The sequence below is a fragment of the Suillus fuscotomentosus genome (genome assembly GCF_016647785.1).
Source record: "Suillus fuscotomentosus strain FC203 chromosome Unknown F5891scaffold_13, whole genome shotgun sequence".
NCBI classification, from domain to species: domain Eukaryota; kingdom Fungi; phylum Basidiomycota; class Agaricomycetes; order Boletales; family Suillaceae; genus Suillus; species Suillus fuscotomentosus.
Window position 1 is genome coordinate 497,758 of NW_024539525.1, and position 17,847 is coordinate 515,604.

The 17,847-nt window shown below is 46.7% G+C and overlaps 5 protein-coding genes across 5 annotated transcripts; 2 read left to right on the forward strand and 3 right to left on the reverse strand.

Annotated features, from left to right (window-relative positions):
- Positions 1-1,379: 1,379 nt before the first annotated feature.
- Positions 1,380-3,960, reverse strand: F5891DRAFT_99348 (glyoxylate dehydrogenase). The gene is made up of 12 exons (XM_041378252.1): positions 3,713-3,960; positions 3,618-3,650; positions 3,502-3,553; positions 3,373-3,435; positions 3,175-3,307; positions 3,023-3,123; positions 2,880-2,973; positions 2,734-2,820; positions 2,272-2,674; positions 1,883-2,223; positions 1,689-1,821; positions 1,380-1,637 (listed from the first exon to the last, which is right to left on the reverse strand). Exons 1-12 carry the CDS (start codon positions 3,780-3,782, stop codon positions 1,597-1,599), a joined length of 1,551 nt encoding a protein of 516 aa, XP_041228965.1. The 5' UTR covers positions 3,783-3,960; the 3' UTR covers positions 1,380-1,596.
- Positions 3,961-5,292: 1,332 nt separating this feature from the next.
- F5891DRAFT_99374 (phosphoenolpyruvate pyruvate domain-containing protein) lies at positions 5,293-6,724 on the forward strand. The gene is made up of 5 exons (XM_041378261.1): positions 5,293-5,646; positions 5,698-5,906; positions 5,963-6,164; positions 6,215-6,458; positions 6,511-6,724. The coding sequence occupies exons 1-5, from the start codon at positions 5,422-5,424 to the stop codon at positions 6,699-6,701; spliced, it is 1,071 nt and encodes a 356-aa protein (XP_041228966.1). The 5' UTR covers positions 5,293-5,421; the 3' UTR covers positions 6,702-6,724.
- A 222-nt stretch (positions 6,725-6,946) lies between these two features.
- Positions 6,947-9,371, forward strand: F5891DRAFT_1019125 (FMN-dependent dehydrogenase-domain-containing protein). Its single transcript, XM_041361074.1, has 15 exons — positions 6,947-7,141; positions 7,232-7,264; positions 7,312-7,320; positions 7,376-7,418; positions 7,473-7,535; positions 7,585-7,714; positions 7,762-7,862; positions 7,917-8,010; positions 8,066-8,152; positions 8,209-8,499; positions 8,552-8,612; positions 8,665-8,699; positions 8,753-8,984; positions 9,039-9,118; positions 9,168-9,371. The coding sequence occupies exons 1-15, from the start codon at positions 7,060-7,062 to the stop codon at positions 9,330-9,332; spliced, it is 1,506 nt and encodes a 501-aa protein (XP_041228967.1). The 5' UTR covers positions 6,947-7,059; the 3' UTR covers positions 9,333-9,371.
- A 500-nt stretch (positions 9,372-9,871) lies between these two features.
- On the reverse strand, positions 9,872-11,039 carry F5891DRAFT_1019133 (S-adenosyl-L-methionine-dependent methyltransferase; the record flags this gene model as incomplete). The annotated part of the gene is made up of 4 exons (XM_041361075.1): positions 9,872-10,108; positions 10,165-10,472; positions 10,532-10,661; positions 10,715-11,039. Coding segments are annotated over 4 exons (916 nt in total), but the record flags the coding sequence as incomplete, so codon positions are not given.
- Positions 11,040-13,620: 2,581 nt separating this feature from the next.
- On the reverse strand, positions 13,621-17,612 carry F5891DRAFT_1163100 (cation transport protein-domain-containing protein; the record flags this gene model as incomplete). Its single annotated transcript, XM_041365311.1, has 22 exons — positions 17,397-17,612; positions 17,137-17,326; positions 17,049-17,083; positions 16,697-16,998; positions 16,536-16,644; positions 15,758-16,481; positions 15,590-15,705; positions 15,439-15,530; positions 15,336-15,382; positions 15,275-15,282; positions 15,207-15,221; positions 15,017-15,160; positions 14,801-14,962; positions 14,716-14,750; positions 14,648-14,663; positions 14,437-14,591; positions 14,369-14,388; positions 14,289-14,315; positions 14,177-14,231; positions 14,073-14,128; positions 13,785-14,016; positions 13,621-13,733 (listed from the first exon to the last, which is right to left on the reverse strand). The coding sequence occupies exons 1-22, from the start codon at positions 17,579-17,581 to the stop codon at positions 13,621-13,623; spliced, it is 2,838 nt and encodes a 945-aa protein (XP_041228969.1). The 5' UTR covers positions 17,582-17,612.
- Positions 17,613-17,847: the final 235 nt, after the last annotated feature.

The following is a 17,847-nucleotide window of genomic DNA, read 5'->3' on the forward strand; positions in this document are numbered from 1 at the left end:
CCTAATAGATGGCCCGGTCATGTTACAGTTATATCAAATTACGAACGTGTAATCACGAGCGCGGAGCGCTCGGTGGTCTTGGCACCCAATCGCGGAAAACATTTGGACCCAACATTGCCGACTGCCGACGGGTCGTGGAATTGTTTGTAGCGGAGGAAAGTATGTTTCAATTTATGGAGGGCTCACAGGATTAAGGATATTGGCATTCTTCGGCGATGTGCTTCAACTATGGACCCGGAGTCGGACGAATTAGCGATATCTATCTGCGGATAGGCCTCGTAGTACTAGTCGGACATGTATCAATGGGGTAGGACTGTGCATCTTGTATTGCCTCTAAATTGATCTAGTGTTGGTTTCCAGACGCAGTGTGAAGTCAAGCCTCTACCTTGTCGGGTTTAATGCAGCCTTGTCAAGCCTGGTTTAGGCCGGGTCAAGCACCACTTGTACCGCATGACAAGATCTCCCTACATCTTCGCAGCCTCTGTACTAATGTCAACCTCTACACTTGCCTATGCCACGTCAAGCAGATTGCGCCGCGTCAGACCTCATTCATGCTGTGCCAAACCACCCCCCCTCCCCCCGCGTGTCTATGGCATTGTTTATTTATTATTTGCGCGTTCTTCAGCCTGTACGTTTTGTTGAAAGTTCGCTAATCAAGAATAGCCCTTTTTTTGAGAGCTTCCACGTTCGCACAGTATCTTCGCAACGCGCGCTCATAATACTATAAGCAAAATGAAAGATGAACGTTCTTGCAAGTTATTGAACATCGGTTTGTTTGAAATCTCCGCCACTGCATTTTCATATGATTGCAATGTTACCAAAAGAAGGTTTGGATGCCCATCTACCGTTTCCGCGATGCAGTCACTGGAATTCTCCGCAACCCGCGTTGATCGAGGATCAGTACTAGTGATTGTACCCACAAGGTGCAAAGCGCCGCCGCCGCCGCCGCGCTACACCTTTGAGATACCGCACCAAAGCCATCCAGTGAATTAGACCGGCCGTATCAGGCGTAGCTCTCACGTTCAAGTGAGGTGGAACTACAGGTGTTTCAAAGAACGGACACTCCGACACTCCGAGGTCATGCATATCAAGCGCTGATTGGTCCAACCAACCGCGTGCGAGTCTTAATCTTATCGATTCGGGCTACAATGTGTGCAGTGGCCGCGTTAAAATAGCTGTGCCCCTTTAACTTAGGCTTGGCTTACGAACTCTTATCATAATGGATTCGGTCAATGCCCGGTATCTTGCGCCGGTTCTCAATTATGTTTCCGGGCCCACGGGTGACGTCATGATATAGGCACTCATGTCCTCGAGGCTCGGATACCCTCGATCTCTTGTTTTTTTTAATTACGCTCTATTAACTGTCAACCGTCACGCGTCACGCGTCATCCCTCGGAATTATCCCATGCATAGCCTTGCCACTACCGTCATGTGACCGAACAGGTTGAAATAACACTTGGCCACTCGGATGGGTCTTCCACAATTTAGTATGTGCGTTGGGATATACGGTGAGGGCATCATTTATGTCATCCGCAGCATATCTAAACTCAAGATTCATGAATAATATACGTAAAACTCAAATGCAGGACCCCAATGTTACAGCCTGGTCTTGAACTGGGCAAGTGCCAGGGGTTGATCTTCGAAGCACATATTTAGAAGGAACATCATAAAGCGATCAAACGGCTCACATATAGTATTATATAGGTTATCTGGAGGAGTGAGACCGACGTGCGAGTGCAGGGCGTTTGCATCAACCATTTCAGGCGAAAGTTCATCTATCGTACGAGCGCCAAGAAGCCGCATGTTCATCATCAGCTCATCCTATATTTTGGGATAACCTTATCAGGCATGCATACTGTCAATGATCGCCCGATCCACTCACCTGGATGATTTCGAAGGCTTTTTCAACGCCTTCCTGTCCATAGGCACAGAATGAGTACATGAATGCCCGACCAACGCCAACGGCAGATGCCCCAAGCGCGATAGCCTTGAGCACGTCGGAGGCTCTCCGAACGCCACCATCAACGAAGACTTCGAATTTAGGGTTAGGCCAAGGGCCACGGGTCTTGAGAGCGGCAACAACCTCAATCAGATTCTCGATACCGGATCGAGCCGTGTCTAGTTGTCGGCCACCGTGATTAGATAGCACAATTCCAGCAAGACCATAGTCGTAGGCCATGAGTGCGTCTTCAGGTGTAGCAACACCCTTGAGGACGATAGGCACTGAGATGAAAGCGTGAGATTTAATTTAGTCGGCCCAGAAGCACTGACTATTGGTGATGCTCTTAAACCAGGGAATGTCCTTCCATGATAAGGAAGGATCAATGAAGGACTGATTAATGCATTCAATATGATCTGTCACGTAAGATTTGCTTGCACCTACAGATATGGCGCGGGCAACGCCTTCGTCCTTCCTGATTCCGGACTGATTTTCCTGGACTTTTGCAACCCCTGATTCATCAACGAATTTCATGCGCATATCCTTCTCGCGGCGACCGAGCTGAGGGGCGTCGACGGTGATGAAGAGGCCCTTCACACCACGCTTCTCGGCGTGTTGGACATACTTCCTTGTGATCTCTCGGTCACGGTTGACATATAGCTGCAGGAACTGGACCTGGCCGGGGACCGCGGCATCGACAATTTCATCGAATGCGCAAGATGCAAGCGTTGGGATCTTTGCATCGCTAGTCAACAATAGCCAGCATCAATTTGATGAAAAAAAATTTCCGTTACCATCTGGATTACGCCATGCTTGCCGGCTGCTCTGGTGAGATTGAGTTCTCCATCTGGATGGCCAAGCTTGCCAAGTGCTGTAGCAGACTGGCAGATCCATGTGAGTCCAATACCAATTACAACTCATGAGAATGCCAAGTACTTACAATGTATACCGGAAGCGAGGATCTCTGACCGAGAATAGTTGTCGACCAATCGACAACCGAAACGTCACGAAGAATACGAGGACGGAACCATATTCTAGAAAACGTTGGAAAATAACATCGATTATGGAAAACGCTGGACGAGCCTTTGGTATGCGGCGCGATTTTCCCGGATGGTGATTTCATCATCAGACGCTGAGGAGTAGTAAGCCCATGCTTTAGGAGAGAGGATTGCTTTTGCGATCGCCTTTCAAAGATGTGGTTAAGTCACGGGATCCTGCTGACGCCAAGTACTAACCTCGAAATCATGCAGATTAACGATTTCATCCAGGGAGGGTCGAGCGACTATTAATTCTTGGCGAATCTTCTCTTCTGCAGTGACTTCCTTGTGTACAACTTTGGCTACAGTATTCGGATCAACAACGCCAAGGCTGCGCAGATCACACGACTCGGCCATTAATATACTTATTCCAGAAAGCCTGATGATATTACTCACTGCTTTTCCTTGGGTAGATGGGTCGTAATGGCATCCGGAGGGTGAATAGGGTCATATGCTTCACTGATGTCCGCAATAGCCGGTGGCTTCCTCAATAGGCTAGGCTATGTACAATGTGATGGTTCTTACGTTGCATCCGCACCAGCATACTTCAGGATGATCTTGCTACCACCCGGATGTTCTGGAAAAACCAGCGGCGAGCGATGAGGATGCGAAATATTCACTTTATGACACCAGTGACGTACCGGGCAGAAAATCTGTAACATCATACACTTTGCCTTGTGGTATATGTTGGTAAGCACTTGATACCGAATAGATAGACATTGCGCGATGTACGCACCGTGCACAATTATCCAACAGCTTGAGGCAGTGGCGTGCTCGGCGATTGTGTGAGTAGAAATTAGAGACATGTCAGCAATGTTCGATTTTAATGGGGGTAGTATATCCGTGTTAATAGAACTGATCTTATTGAGTTTTTGAATGCTCCAAGCGGAGCGTGCGGGATATCGCGTGCGCAGTTTACGTCGTCGAGTATGCCATTAGGGGTAGAGTGTCTTCCGCTATGGATAGGGATCATGCCAGCGAGCGCACTAGCGGATCGGATTGAGTATTGCAGTCGGGGATAGACCGGAAAATGGAAGGAAAAGTGGCGTACGCATACGGACTTTGGGCGAAAGTACGATAGGATCGTGCACGTGCTCGCTCACATTCCAAGTAGTCGTTCTATGTACATATTTCTCGATTAGCGCGAGCCTGTCAGAAACGGCTCAAGCTGGCTGGACCGGTCGATTGTGTCTGTGTTCAAATCATGATGCCATGATCATCACCAGGATATCCATAGGTACCTAACCCCCCCTAACTCCGTCCTTGACACTTGTGTCTCAGGCTCGAGGGGTTCGTGGCCTATGTGCTGTCAGTGCTGAGCGCTGATCGCTGACCGGGACCCATGGAATGCATGCATTGATTGTGTTGCAGATTCGATCTGGGCGGAGCCCGAAGACCAGGTATTGAGCAAAGCCTTGGCATACGGAAACGAGTAGAACATCCTCGTCAACATTCGTCCGTGAGCGTTTTCGAGAAGAAAAACCATAATTCTCGAAGGTTTCCGATTTCAGATTTTCCATTTGTGTGTAAAAGTAAATAGTCGTATACAAGTCTGACGTGAGCTATACTACACAAGCTCTAGTACGCATAAAACCCCCGGAGACCCCTGCTTACATAACACCGTCCGTCCGGCCTATTACGCAAGTTACTTTTGCTAAATCAATTGAGTTAACGCCCGTGAGAAAACTCTGCCACGGGACCATAAACGGAAGCATTTAGAACATTGACATAACTATTTTAGGAAATTGAATTTTGTCTTTACTAACCGAACCAACAAGTATCTTACCTCCGCTCAAATACCGTCCTTTCTAGTATGCGCACCGGTAGTCGGTTTCCAACTTGAAAGCTGTTCCGCACGCTCCTTTCGTTGATCGGCGCCGATGCTGTTGTTTTGGAGCTGTGAGCTCGACTGCCTCGGGTTAACTTCATTTCAACCCTGAGTTAGCGCCGTCACGGGAATTTCGCTTCGCACTTCGATTGGCTGCCGGCAATGTGTCTCTCGGAGTACTATGCTGCCAAGACCCTCACACCCTTCCCGTTTTCTCCTGGCTCCGCATCAATCTGATAGGTATCCCGTGCTTTTCCCCTTTCATCCTCTTCTCTCCCCCGCTTGTCTCCGCAACACCTTTCTTTTTTTCCATGTCCAAATCGAATTTCTCAAACTGAACGAAAGAGAATGTGGCTGAAACAGCTTGTATGACTTGTATCCTTGACGCCGTATACGTTATCCTTTTTCTGCCGGTTTACGGTTTTTTCTGCCGCGGAACATTTCAATATGTAAATCACCCGAAGGTTATAAGGCCGTACATATTGTTTACCATCGATATCATCCCCCTTCCTTTCCTTGCCCTGGCTGCCTGTCCACATTGAACTTCAACCCTCAAGCTTTTCAAGCTGTTGCTCACTCGTACTCTTCGTTTCTACACATCTAAATTTTTCTTCTCAATGGCACCTGGTCTTGGTTTTTTCAAGAGCTCCGGCTCTAGCGAAGCACCCGTCGTCCAAGTCAGTCCTGACGCAGAGCCAGAAGATAAGGGCACCTCCCAGGCGACGCGTAAAGCTGATGTTTACTACAACCCCCGTCTCGACCCGGAGAACTTCCTGGAAGGAGAACTCTCTCCTGATGCTGCTACTCGTCTTCGTCAAATGCTTGCTAGGCCAGGTATTGTTGTAAGTGAAATGTATCCTCCGTGCATAAGGTGTTCTTAGTTGTCCTACCAGATTGCCCCTGGTATTTGCGATGGCATTAGTGCCCGTTGCGCACTCGAAGCTGGTTTCGACTGTTTATACCAAAGTGGTGCAGCAACCACCGCTTCGCGCCTTGGCATGCCCGACCTTGCCATTGCTACATTGAACGACTTCGTCCAAAGCGCACAGATGGTGTGCAGCTTAAGTCCAACCACTCCTGTTATTGCCGATGCTGATACTGGGTAAGTACATCCCATATATGTACGGACATTTTGGCTAACGCCTTTGTACGATTCAGCTTCGGTGGTACTGCTATGGTTGCTCGTACAGTCTATCAATACATCCGCGCCGGTGTTGCTGGCATGCACATCGAGGACCAAGTGCAAACTAAGCGTTGCGGTCACTTGATTGGCAAGCAAGTTGTCTCCCGAGAGGAATTCGTTACTCGTATTCGAGCAGCCGTCATCGCTCGCGACTCTTTCCCTGGTAATTCGAACTTCGTAAGTGGTGCTTCGCGATTCTTAATATACGATCTCATGTATCTTAATAGGTCATTATTGGACGTACCGACTCCGCTCAAGTGCTTGGCATGGAAGAAGCCGTATATCGGTTGCAGTTGGCGGCTGATGCCGGTGCCGATGTCTGCTTCATCGAAGGCGTCAAGACTGCTGATCTTCTAGCCTCCACGGTCGAAGCCTTGAAGCCTAAACCCGTTCTTGTTAATGTTATTTCCGGTGGCCTAACGCCTTCCTTCACCACTAAAGAGGCTGAGGCTCTTGGTGCTAAGGTCATCAGTAAGTTGAGCACACTACCTACATGAGCAGGGATGTCTGAAGCTACTTCCAGTTTTCTCACTCGTGTCTTGCGTCGCTGCCGTGCATGGCATTCGTGCTGCCATGAAATCTCTGAAGAAGACTGGCACTGACCATTCGTCGGCCAAGGGCATGGATCCCAAGGCCTTCTTTGAGGTCATGGGTCTCCAAGACGTTGTCGACCTAGACGCAAAGGCGGGAGGTAGTTCTTTCGATGTCATTTAGTGCCAAATTGGCTTTGACATCTTTCTCGTTACTGTGCCATTTTAATTCATCTTCTGATTGTTTCAATTGTATACGGGACGGGCATCGGCATTACTATCATTACGCTGTCATCATTAGATTTTTCTTTACCTCTCCACAAGCTAGCTACACATGCATGCAATACACTTGGTGATAATGTGTAAAATTTAGCCAAGTTACTTATAGGTTCCTGGAATAAGCTCCAGAAATACTCCGACCGGCATCCAGTCGGCTACGGCGCTCCGTTGGTTCTTATGACCTTGGAGTCTGACCACGGTAAGCTTGTAAGTGAACTTTTCAGACAGTTGTGTTCAGGTTCTCTTACGACGCGACCACTACCATGGCAAGCTCAAGCAAGACGTACTCTGGCAAGGAAGTCGCTGTGCACAACAGCCGCGAGAGCTGTTGGATCATTGTACATGGTGGGTCCAATTTCAAATATAATTTCGGCCTTCTACTCGTCTACTTTGGAATCAACAAAAGCGAATAGCTGACTTGGACCTTTTCTGTAGGCAAGGTTTATGATGTCACAGACTTCTTGGACGGTGAGCGCATTGCAATGTGACCAACTCTGGACTGACTGTACCTTCAGACCACCCCGGTGAAACTCAACCTCTCTTGTACAGAAATGTGCATCGACTGATTAATGACCACAGGTGGAAGCAAGATAATCCTGAAGTATGCTGGAAAGGATGCGACGTACGTCATTCTCTATGCCCGCTTTTTTTTTTGTTTCTTATGACATCCTGGCAGTGCAGAGTATGACCCAATCCATCCACTAGATGCCATTACGACCAACCTCAAGCCTGAGAAACAGTCGGTGTTTTCCATTGACATGATTACGCCCAAAACTCACTTGCGTTAGTTTGGGGAGTGTTGATCTCACGACTGTGGAGAAGGTTGAGGTGAAAATTACGGATGAAGAACGTGCACGTCAAGAACGCATTGCTGCTCGCCCACCCCTTTCTGAGATTTTGAACCTGCATGACTTTGAGGTTTACTTTCACCATGTGCACAAAGCATATACTCATGTATTTCACAGGCCATCGCGAAATATACCATGGCGGAGAAAGCATGGGCCTATTACTCCTCAGCAGCTGACGATGAAATTACGAACAGGGAGAATCATGCTGCCTTTCATAGGTATATCTACTCATAAACTAACGTATGGAATCTGATGGAAGTTCCATGCTCCAGGATATGGTTCCGTCCAAGAATTCTCAAAGATGTAACCAAAGTTGATTGGTCAACGACAATACTAGGGCAGAAGTCAAGCATGCCGGTGTACATCGTACATTCTTTATTTCCGATCAACTGTTTAATATTCTAAACAGTTTATTCTACAGACTGCGACAGCTTTGGGAAAGTTGGGTCATCCCGACGGCGAGTTGAATTTGACACGGGCGGCGGCGAAGCATGGCATTATTCAAATGGTCTGGATTTCTGATACATTCATATTGTTGAAATGCCGTTACCATGTTCGCTACAGATCCCAACCCTTGCGTCATGCTCTTTCGATGAAATCATGGATGCTGCAGCCCCTGGCCAAGTTCAATTTTTCCAACTTTATGTCAATAAAGATCGCGAAATCACGAAACGCATAGTACGACATGCCGAGCAACGTGGTATCAGAGGGCTATTCATTACCGTTGATGCCCCCCAACTCGGCCGCAGAGAGAAAGACATGCGACAGAAGTTTGAAGCTGAAGACCCCTCAGAAGTTAGCAAGGCGGACCAAGGGGGGGTTGATCGCTCCCAGGGAGCCGCGCGAGCTATCAGCGTGAGTGATATTTAGGGTTTCATGGTGGTATATGGCTCATATTGGCTGATAGTCTTTCATCGACCCTGGATTGAATTGGTCTGATATGGCATGGTTTAGAAGTATCACTAACAGTAAGGGGCAGAAGCACTCGTCTAAAAATTGCTAGGTCTCATAATTTTGAAGTGCCCCTGATTTTGAAAGGTGTCCAATGTTGGGAGGTACTTTAAGTCATCCTTTCCTGGTATTGAGCCTTACATACATTTTGATCTAGGATGCACTCGAGGCATACGACATCGGACTTAGTGGCATCGTCCTATCGAATCACGGCGGACGTCAGCTCGACTTCGCACGGTCGGGTCTTGAAGTACTCGTTGAAGTTACCACCAAACTCAAAGAAAAACGTGGATTGTCGTTTCCCAATGAGAAGTTCCAGCTCTTCATTGATGGTGGTGTCCGCCGTGCGACTGACGTATTGAAAGCTGTTGCATTGGGTGCTACAGCTGGTAAGTATCCGTGATGCATTGCTTTAGACATTCTTTATGTTGATCCTTGTGCAGTTGGTGTTGGCCGCCCCTTCTTGTATGCGTACTCAGCTTACGGGCCTGAAGGTATTGACCAAGCCCTTCAAATTTTACATGTGTGTTCCTTCTCCCCTAGAATTCTACATCTTCTGACTACGCTGATAGGATGAGTTTGAAATGAACATGCGCTTGCTGGGAGCATGTAGCATAAAGGAAGTTATACCAGAAATGGTTGACGCCTCAAACATCCACTTGCACATAGTCTCTGTGCCTAGTGATAACCTTTATGAGAGCAACTGTAAGTCTCGTATCTTTTCTTTCGTATTCTAATACGATGCCCTTGTAGACGAGCGACTTCAAGGTGCCCGTCTCAGAGAGATCAAGAATAAGCTGTAGACATTTGTGCCAGACTAGAACCGCGGACTCTTGAACCTCCGTCATGCCACTGTAGATTATTTACATGATTTATCGGTCAATCTGAAATAGACTTCGATTGACGTTTGCAGTGCCGTACAAATAGTAAAAATCACGAACTCTAGCTCTTCCTTCACTTGTCCTTCTCTTTGTCTTATGAGAACAGTTAGACGCATTTTATACTCCGCTTGTACTAGTACTGCTAGCGAGTAGAACATGATTACATCTGCTGGAACATTTGACACTATGAATGTACTAATCACAATACTGCGCACCGCCAGATCCGCTAATGGATGATCAAAAAGGATTCTGATAACAAAAGATGAAGTCAAGTTTGTTTGACCGGACGTAAGCCCCATTCAATCCATGGGGATACTGTCGCAGTTGATGAGGCCTTCATACCCCATGTGATTGCATAATGTTCCAGAACGAGATTGAGCTCTTCGACCTCATCAAGCATTTCAAGGCTAGATATTCTGTGTCAAATACAGATAAACGAAATTTACTGAATCGTATTAAGTATGACATAAGAAGAAGACTTACCTTTCTAATTCTGATGGCTCTATGTAATTACTTCTGATGTTACGAAGCGTCAGCGCCTTCGCAGAAGTGAATCCGTGCCTTGAAAAACGGGCGGGAAGAGACTCTAATGAAGGATATGGCTTCGCCCCAGGAAGGGACACATTTCTTGCCTTTGTGGTACATTGCACTAAGATCAAACAAATCAACGTCAAAGTGGATGACTTACTCGAAGATTGTTCATCATAACCTGCCCAAAGGCATCCTCCAGCCCGAACATTTCATACACTGTACATCCCAGAGTGCCTGGCGATGGAGTGTGGGTACTTGGGCTGAAGAAGCCGACAAACCATTGGATCAAGGCTGATGAGGCCTCCGGAGACATGTAAACTAGTACGCATTCAAACAACAGAAGTGTTGGAAGAGTAGGTGACAGATACTCTTTGAAGAGCCCTGGAAAAATATCTGCAGGTGGGTTGCGAAGATCACATGGCAAAAGATGATATCTGGACGAGTGCAACGCCTGCCCGCCAAGATCTGTGACAGTAATCATTGCAGAAGTGATTATTTGCACATGGCTGGGCAATCTCACTGACCTAACTCCGAATGACCAAGAGTAGTGCTAAGCCCACTTCTCGGATTGCGAATGGCCATTGCTTTCTTCAGGGTCACGTCCGGAAAGTCGAGTTCGAAATACGCTCCAACCTGGTCTTTCCATGGTCCATCCTACTGGTCATTCACTGTCAGCCCGTCGTTGGAGGTAGGAAGCCATTAATCACCATCAAACGCCAAAACCGTGTATCGCTCCCTGCTCCGAGACTGACAATCTGACAAAGCTGCCCCTCTGGCTTGGAAATTTCAAGCCATTGTTCCACAAGTCTGTCGATGGCTTCAGATCGCACATAGGTGCCAGTATTGATCAACGGTGGCCGCAGGGGCTGTAGCTGCGCCCGAGGTACCAGGGAACTGATGAAGCGGTCGTTCAGATAGCCTTTCCTAACTGCGGATAGTCGTGCCAACGCTGCATCCGAATCCGTCTGACGAATAGCAGCATCAACATCATGAACTCTTTCGCTTCGATTTATGGGTACGAGCGGGTGCATTGATCATAGATCGATCACGTGCATGAATGGTCGCATTGAATATTTGCGTTCAGTTGTTTGTTCGACTTTGTACCTATCACATCGGGGTGAACGATATTTAAAAGAGGTTTATATGTTGTACAAAATGTGAAGACAATATTTAATATTTAAACTAACATAAAGATGGGTGCACGACTTCAAATTTTGGTGGTGTTTTGTGTGTCATCCAAAATATCAAATATTCACAACCATATTCCCACAGACAATATGTCAACAAACATAAGAAATATAGTCAGATTTTTCATGTCTGCTTCAACTTAAAGTTCAATTTCCATGTAAAACTTTGGAGAAAACTTGAGGTTTTACAGATGACATGACATTAAAACTCGATTTAAATGTCAAGCTTTGGCAAAACTTCAAGTTTTCTCCAAAGTTTTATGTAAGAATCAAACTTTAAATTGAAGCAGACATGGAAAATCTGATTATATTTATTATATTTGTTGACATATTGTCTGTGGGAATATGGTTGTGAATATTTGATATTTTGGATGACACACAAAACACCACCAAAATTTGAAGTCGTGCACCCATCTTTATGTTAGTTTAAATATTAAATATTGTCTTCACATTTTGTACAACATATAAACCTCTTTTAAATATCGTTCACCCCGATGTGTATTGAATATTGAAGGCGCAGAGCAAGAACGCTCTCATTCTTCTTGAATCTGAATTACACATATTACTCAGATCCCTGCCCAGTGCCCACTTATCGCTGAGCTCCTGTAGGCATGGCAGGATCAATTGATTCTAGCGTGTTTGTCACGGGTCGCTGAGATAAGCTTCTAGTGATTATGTCACGGAAATGGTAGTGTCGTCTTTTTTAGTGACTTTGTGGTACTTGAACTAGGATGACTGAAACTTTGAAAGTTCAGTGACTAAATTTAACTTTAATTTTACTTATAATATAATATTGCTCAAGCAGTACTAGTACAAGCTTCCTTGATCATGCAACCAATACTGTATGTCTTCCATTTGTACCCCTTTGAGCTGACAGTCTTCATTCTTATGCAGTCAATATTGAGCATGAAGGCTCCCGATCTGAGTGTAGCTCCGGCATCATTGGTAGGGTCAATATTGCACAGACCCACTGCATGGATTCCCCGCCTTCCCTGCAGGTTTTTCGGGCGAACTAATAGTGCCGTGTACAAGGCCTAATGACAGACATGAACTTTGTCTGCACAAGGTATGGTATGATTTATGTTCGGCCGGCTGACAAGGCCAATCTTACCGATTTATTTCAATAATATAGGCTCAAACAGATCTTATTGTCTCGCCGTCCGTATTGTTCGTTGGCCTTCCTTCCACAACAACAAGCAAATGGATTTATTTCTTGTCCGTCCAAAATCTCGGTAAAGTTTTACAGCTACCTTCAAATCGATAGGCCAGAATCCATGTTTGTTCATTCACCGCATTTGTTTAGTTGTGGAGCTGGCCAAACAAAAGGGTCCCGCCTTAGGCTGCCTATTACGATACTTCGTCGGGGCAAGATACCCCAGAATGGCACTGGACCTGCGCAGCTTTCTCATTCGACACTGTCAGTGTCTTTGACTGCACCCAGCAAGTTGATCAGCAACTGTCTTCTGTTGCTGAGATAGCTAGACAATAATCATCTCCCGTTGTTCCGAATATTCAGAGGGCAAATATAAATATGTTGCGTCCAAATTATGTAAGGAGTGAACGTTTTTATGCAATACATCGTAAACTACTAGTAACTAGTGTTCAGCCCTTGCTCCATACCATGAGGACAGCTTGTTCGTAAGGCGAGTAAACACCATATAGACTCATTGATGTAATGCAGTTCACGCTATGAGTTGACGTCAGATCTGCCAGGTGGCGGACCGTGCTAATACTTAGGTGGCCCTTGCATTGTCTCGAAATGTCATTTGTCCCCTCGATCGTGTGAGTTTCGTGACTTGATATCTGATACATCTTGCGGCAAATTGATACCTCCAAGATGACTTCGTTTGGCAATCTTTGTTCATGCTACTGGTTTCACCATGATGGCGGCCAACTCGGGCTCCATATGGTGGTCGCGCGATTGTGCCCGACCGTCGAGTTCGGGGTTGTCACGGTATTTCGATACAAGTCCGGCATTTGATCTGGATGAAACTGATTTTGCTTGGCGAACATTTTGGAATTCACATTCACAGTTCTTGTTGCTGCTACGCACTTACAGCCTTTTATTTTTCGTACAATCTTAGTCACTCAGATCTACGATCTCAGACCCAACAGGCAAGGCGCCTCCCACCATAGGAAAAATTGGTCATGTTAGTCACGTCGAATGTCCGTAGAACAACGAACGTGGGGTTGGTGAGACTGCCTGCCGCTTCTGTCTAGCCCGCCACGCCAGCCTTTCTTGCTTGCCACAGACAAGCGCATGCCGCTGCGAGCACAACAAGAGTTAGTAACACGGGCCCGACAGACCATCGAGTTCTCAAGAGATAATGTAGACGAATACTCGTTAACGTCCTGTAATCGCTCATTAGGTCTATGTGCCACCATGCCATATGTCTAATAGATGATCAGGGTAGTAGAAGGCAACGTCAGCTCGTCACCATGACGCGAGTGCCATAAAGTATAAGTTCATACTGGATGTCAGAGTGCGCTTGCGACTCCACATTGTGTGCATAATGACTGCCACCCCGCTTCCCATCTTCTGTCAACTATCCCTCGAACTAATCTAGATCCTGGTCGCTGGAAGCCAGACCGTCCTCTTGCGAAAGGGGGTCGCGCGTGTGCAGAGACTCGCCGTGTGGGCTTGCTTGCCTGTCATCATCCGTGACAGGGATGGGCGGCTCGTCCTTCGTCTTTTCAAAATCAGGGAGCATGATAGCACGGTCGATGGCCACTGGGAGACCACGATGTCGCCCGCGAAGCATGACCAGGCATAGTATAAGCTTTGAAAGAGGCTTCAAGGCACCGGAAAATGAGTAATTTTCCTACCACAGCAGGTAAGAACACTAGTACTTCAGTTATCAGCATCTCCATCACTTACGGTAGGTATCCCAAGACTGAGACCAACAGTGCCGTACGCTGAGACTAATTCAAAAACTTGTCGGAGTTGAGCAGAGTCCGCAATTCGATACGATGGGGACATACTGATAGTAAAGATATTGAACCAGCCCTGTATCTCCGTGTTGTCTAAGTTTCCGCGCTACCATTAGTTGAACTATTAGAACTGTTGCGAATCCTCGGCCGTTGGGCTGCTCACCTCTATGATACAGATCAACATCAGTGCCTACGTCAGAGAAATTCAGTCTACTCCCCCACGGTGACTGCGTACAAGCTTACGAGACACAACCACCACATGTCTTGATAGCCATATGAGACAAGTCATCAGGCGAGAAAATTAGACATACCAAATGCCAGTTGTCGACGTGCATGCATGGCCAAGTATCGAGACCATACCGTCATCCTCGGTCCTGCAGTTGAAAAGGCATTTTCATCCTCTGAATCATTATCATCCTTATATATACCCAGGGATTGCTCTTCGTAGACGTTTGTCGAGCGGACACTAAATTGATGAGCATCATAATTACCTATCTGCATGGTTGCCTGTGGCGAACGCACCTTAGTGCAATAGGGTCTTGACAGGCAATCAGTTTTACGCGTATCGTCAAGATAATTGAGGCACTCACATACACTAACATACATCATGATAACATATAAGACCCTGTTCCCTGAAGTTAGAGCCTTTTCCATACAACGATTGCTCAACCTAACTTGACAGCGGGAGCTACTCTGGAAAGCGGAACTATTCCAAACCCCGCAGCACGAACAGCAATAGCCTGATATAATCCAGCGACAACTCTCGTTCCTAAAGGTATGGAATCGATATCAGGGTTACCAATATCAAGGACCAAAAAGCAAAACCAGTCTGTAAAGCTATATTGCCGAGTTCAGTATACGATAATAGCGATAGTCCTGGGGTGTGCGTACTTCATGATGACCAGAATTGTAAGGAGAAACCAAGTTTGGTACGAAGGGAAAAGATAAAAAAAGCATCGGCGAGGATGGTCCAGGAGAAAATGCAGCGTTTCATTCAGTCGAGAATCCCTCGGTACGAGTTTCGTGATGATCCAGCTGCCTACGATGAATAACGAGTTTATCACAGAGATAGCATGCTTACATGAGAAACCGGAGTCTTCAGGTTGTTTTTGAGTAAAAATTCTTATGCGTTCCAGATTGAAAACTCACAGTACAGGCTAACGATGATGAATGATTATTATGCTGTTAAAACGAGGTTACTGATACTCACAAATGCAGTGTTGCCAGCCAGGATACAAAATATCATAAAGAAGATCACTTAACCAAGAAAATGTCAGCAGGAGCATCCAGTACATACGATATATGATACTCGCTTGGATAAGCTGTCTGGAAGGGCACCATGCTCTGGTCGACAAGAGAAGTTCCGGCATTTGTGTACGCCGATACGACTTGGAACAATGAGAACCTACATTCAGGTTCTGTGAGTTGAGGTCTTGTTACTTAGCACTGTAAGACGCTGCTCACCAAGGAACCGTAATTATTCTAAATTGGGCAGGAGGTACGAAATCGCTCGCCCACTTTGGCAGTGACATGTAAGGAGCAATCACCACGAAGGAAACCAGTTGTACGACTACATGATACTACGAAGGCATTTTGAGTTGATGAGGACAACGTGAAAACAAGATCACTCACAGATGCAACTAACCATAGCAGCACATTCAGTGCCCGATATTCAACTCCACCCAATTCCTCAAGTTGTTCGTTGGTCGAAAAATGAAACGCAGAATTCCGCCCAACGACAGCATCGAACGAAATATACGTTACAGGCTTCGTACCCTCCTTGGCGCTAACACTTCCGCCGTGTGTTGGCCTCCCAGGGATACTCGCAGCGCCACTCATAGTCCGTCCCAGCCCACCGCCCGTCAGTGTAGTAGTAATAGGAATCGTCACAGTTCTCTTCAGTCTATTCGTGGTATTGGGAAACAGCCAACCAAACAACATCCCCAACAGCTCGTGGGGCATGGGAAAACCCCCGAACCCTCGTAGCATCTGCTCCTGTGATTGGTCGATATGATACGAATTTGATGTGCGCCTAGATCGATGTGTTTGAATGGTTGGGTGCTGTGCTAATGGCACGCGTGAATGTTGGGGGACTACGGAAGAACGGCGGCGGCGGCGACGAGGACCAGTAAACCCTGAAACTGAAATATCTGATGAGATTTCGGCCGCATCCGAGCGACCGGTTCGGCTACCGACAGGAAAGAGGGGGGGATGGGAACGAGAAACAGTGGGTGCAAAGTCGATAGTTGCTGTCCGTGGCATTCCTGTCGATGCAGATGTTACAGCACCCTCGCCCGCTTCAGGCACGCAACTTGGAAGTTCCCCCAGACTTCCTGAATCGGAAAGACGACGCCCACTGATGCAAAACAAATGTCAGGCTCGCTGGTACCAAAAGTAGTGCTGTACCTACGAGGTATTTCTTTGATCTGCAGGCCCCACGTTGACAGTATCTACATGTAAGTTCTTGATCTCGACATCATTTTCCAACTCAAGTTGACGAGGAAGGGGCCCTTGTTCTTCTACTTGCATATTTAAGCTCATCGCAGATTTTAACAGAGAAACGCATCATACCGCTTTCTGTGATCCGGCCACTCGGGTTGACCAATTTGGGTTGACCGTCCATGCGCCTGATCATATCTGGTCTCAGTCTCCTTGTGCTGTCCTTCGGTGTCGTTTGAGCACCGCCACTAGCAGGATCCTCCGGTACCGTACTAGGGTTGGTCTTCCTTCGGAAGATGCGGGAGGACCATCCATCTTTGCTACCCACAGACTTCTCTGCAGACGCAGTGGCAAGCTGCTGCTTTGCCTTGATCGCGGCCTGTCGGGCGGCCTCTACTCCAAGAATATGATCGAATGTCTTAGCAAAGTAGTACCTGTAAAATTAGGAATGAATATCATCGACGCATACAGTATGAATAACAACCTCCTGGTGTACACCATCACCCACGACACAATGACCTTGAGCCAAGGTTAGAGAAGTACCACGTCACGATCCAAGGAACTTCACGTACTGGGTTTCCAATACACATCTGGATGAACAACAACACTTGCTGCCAAGCGGTAAGCTGGCTCAAGTTCACAGTTGCGAGACCGCACATGGTCATCGCGCTGACTGAATTGTACAGCGCATCAATGTATGCAACTGAATATTTGCCATTGCTAGCATAAAAGATTCCGGAGAATATCAGGGGCGTCAATGTGCTAAAAACACGTGTCATCGAATTCAGTGATGGGCCAATAAACAGCGGTGTTACTAATGTGGCGAACTCACAAGAAGATAACATGTATGCGGAAGAAATTGAGATGTGTCCTGATGGTTTGCCATGGGCCGTGTTCTAAAGATGTTGTTGAGGCCTGCGCGGACATTGCAGCGAAATCGCGCGTCAGGATGGTGGGCGAACTTGCTGAGAACAAGAACGACCCTACATCCACTTCCAACTTGCAATATAATGTCATTGGTCCTGTGACATGCTGATGTAAGCAATAAGTCTATGTAGTAAGTATGCCACTCTATGTAGTGAACGAGAGAAGAGAACGGCCAAAAAATGCCGCCTGATCAGTACGATGTGCGTATTAAGTAGAGTACGCACAATATGAGAATGCTAGTAAAAGCAAAGCATTATCGAAAACATGGACGATAGGTAAAGTTGTTAGAGATGAGGAAGTTTAGCGGCCGTTTTGATTCGACAGTCCCATTATGATAACAATAATAATATGGTAAT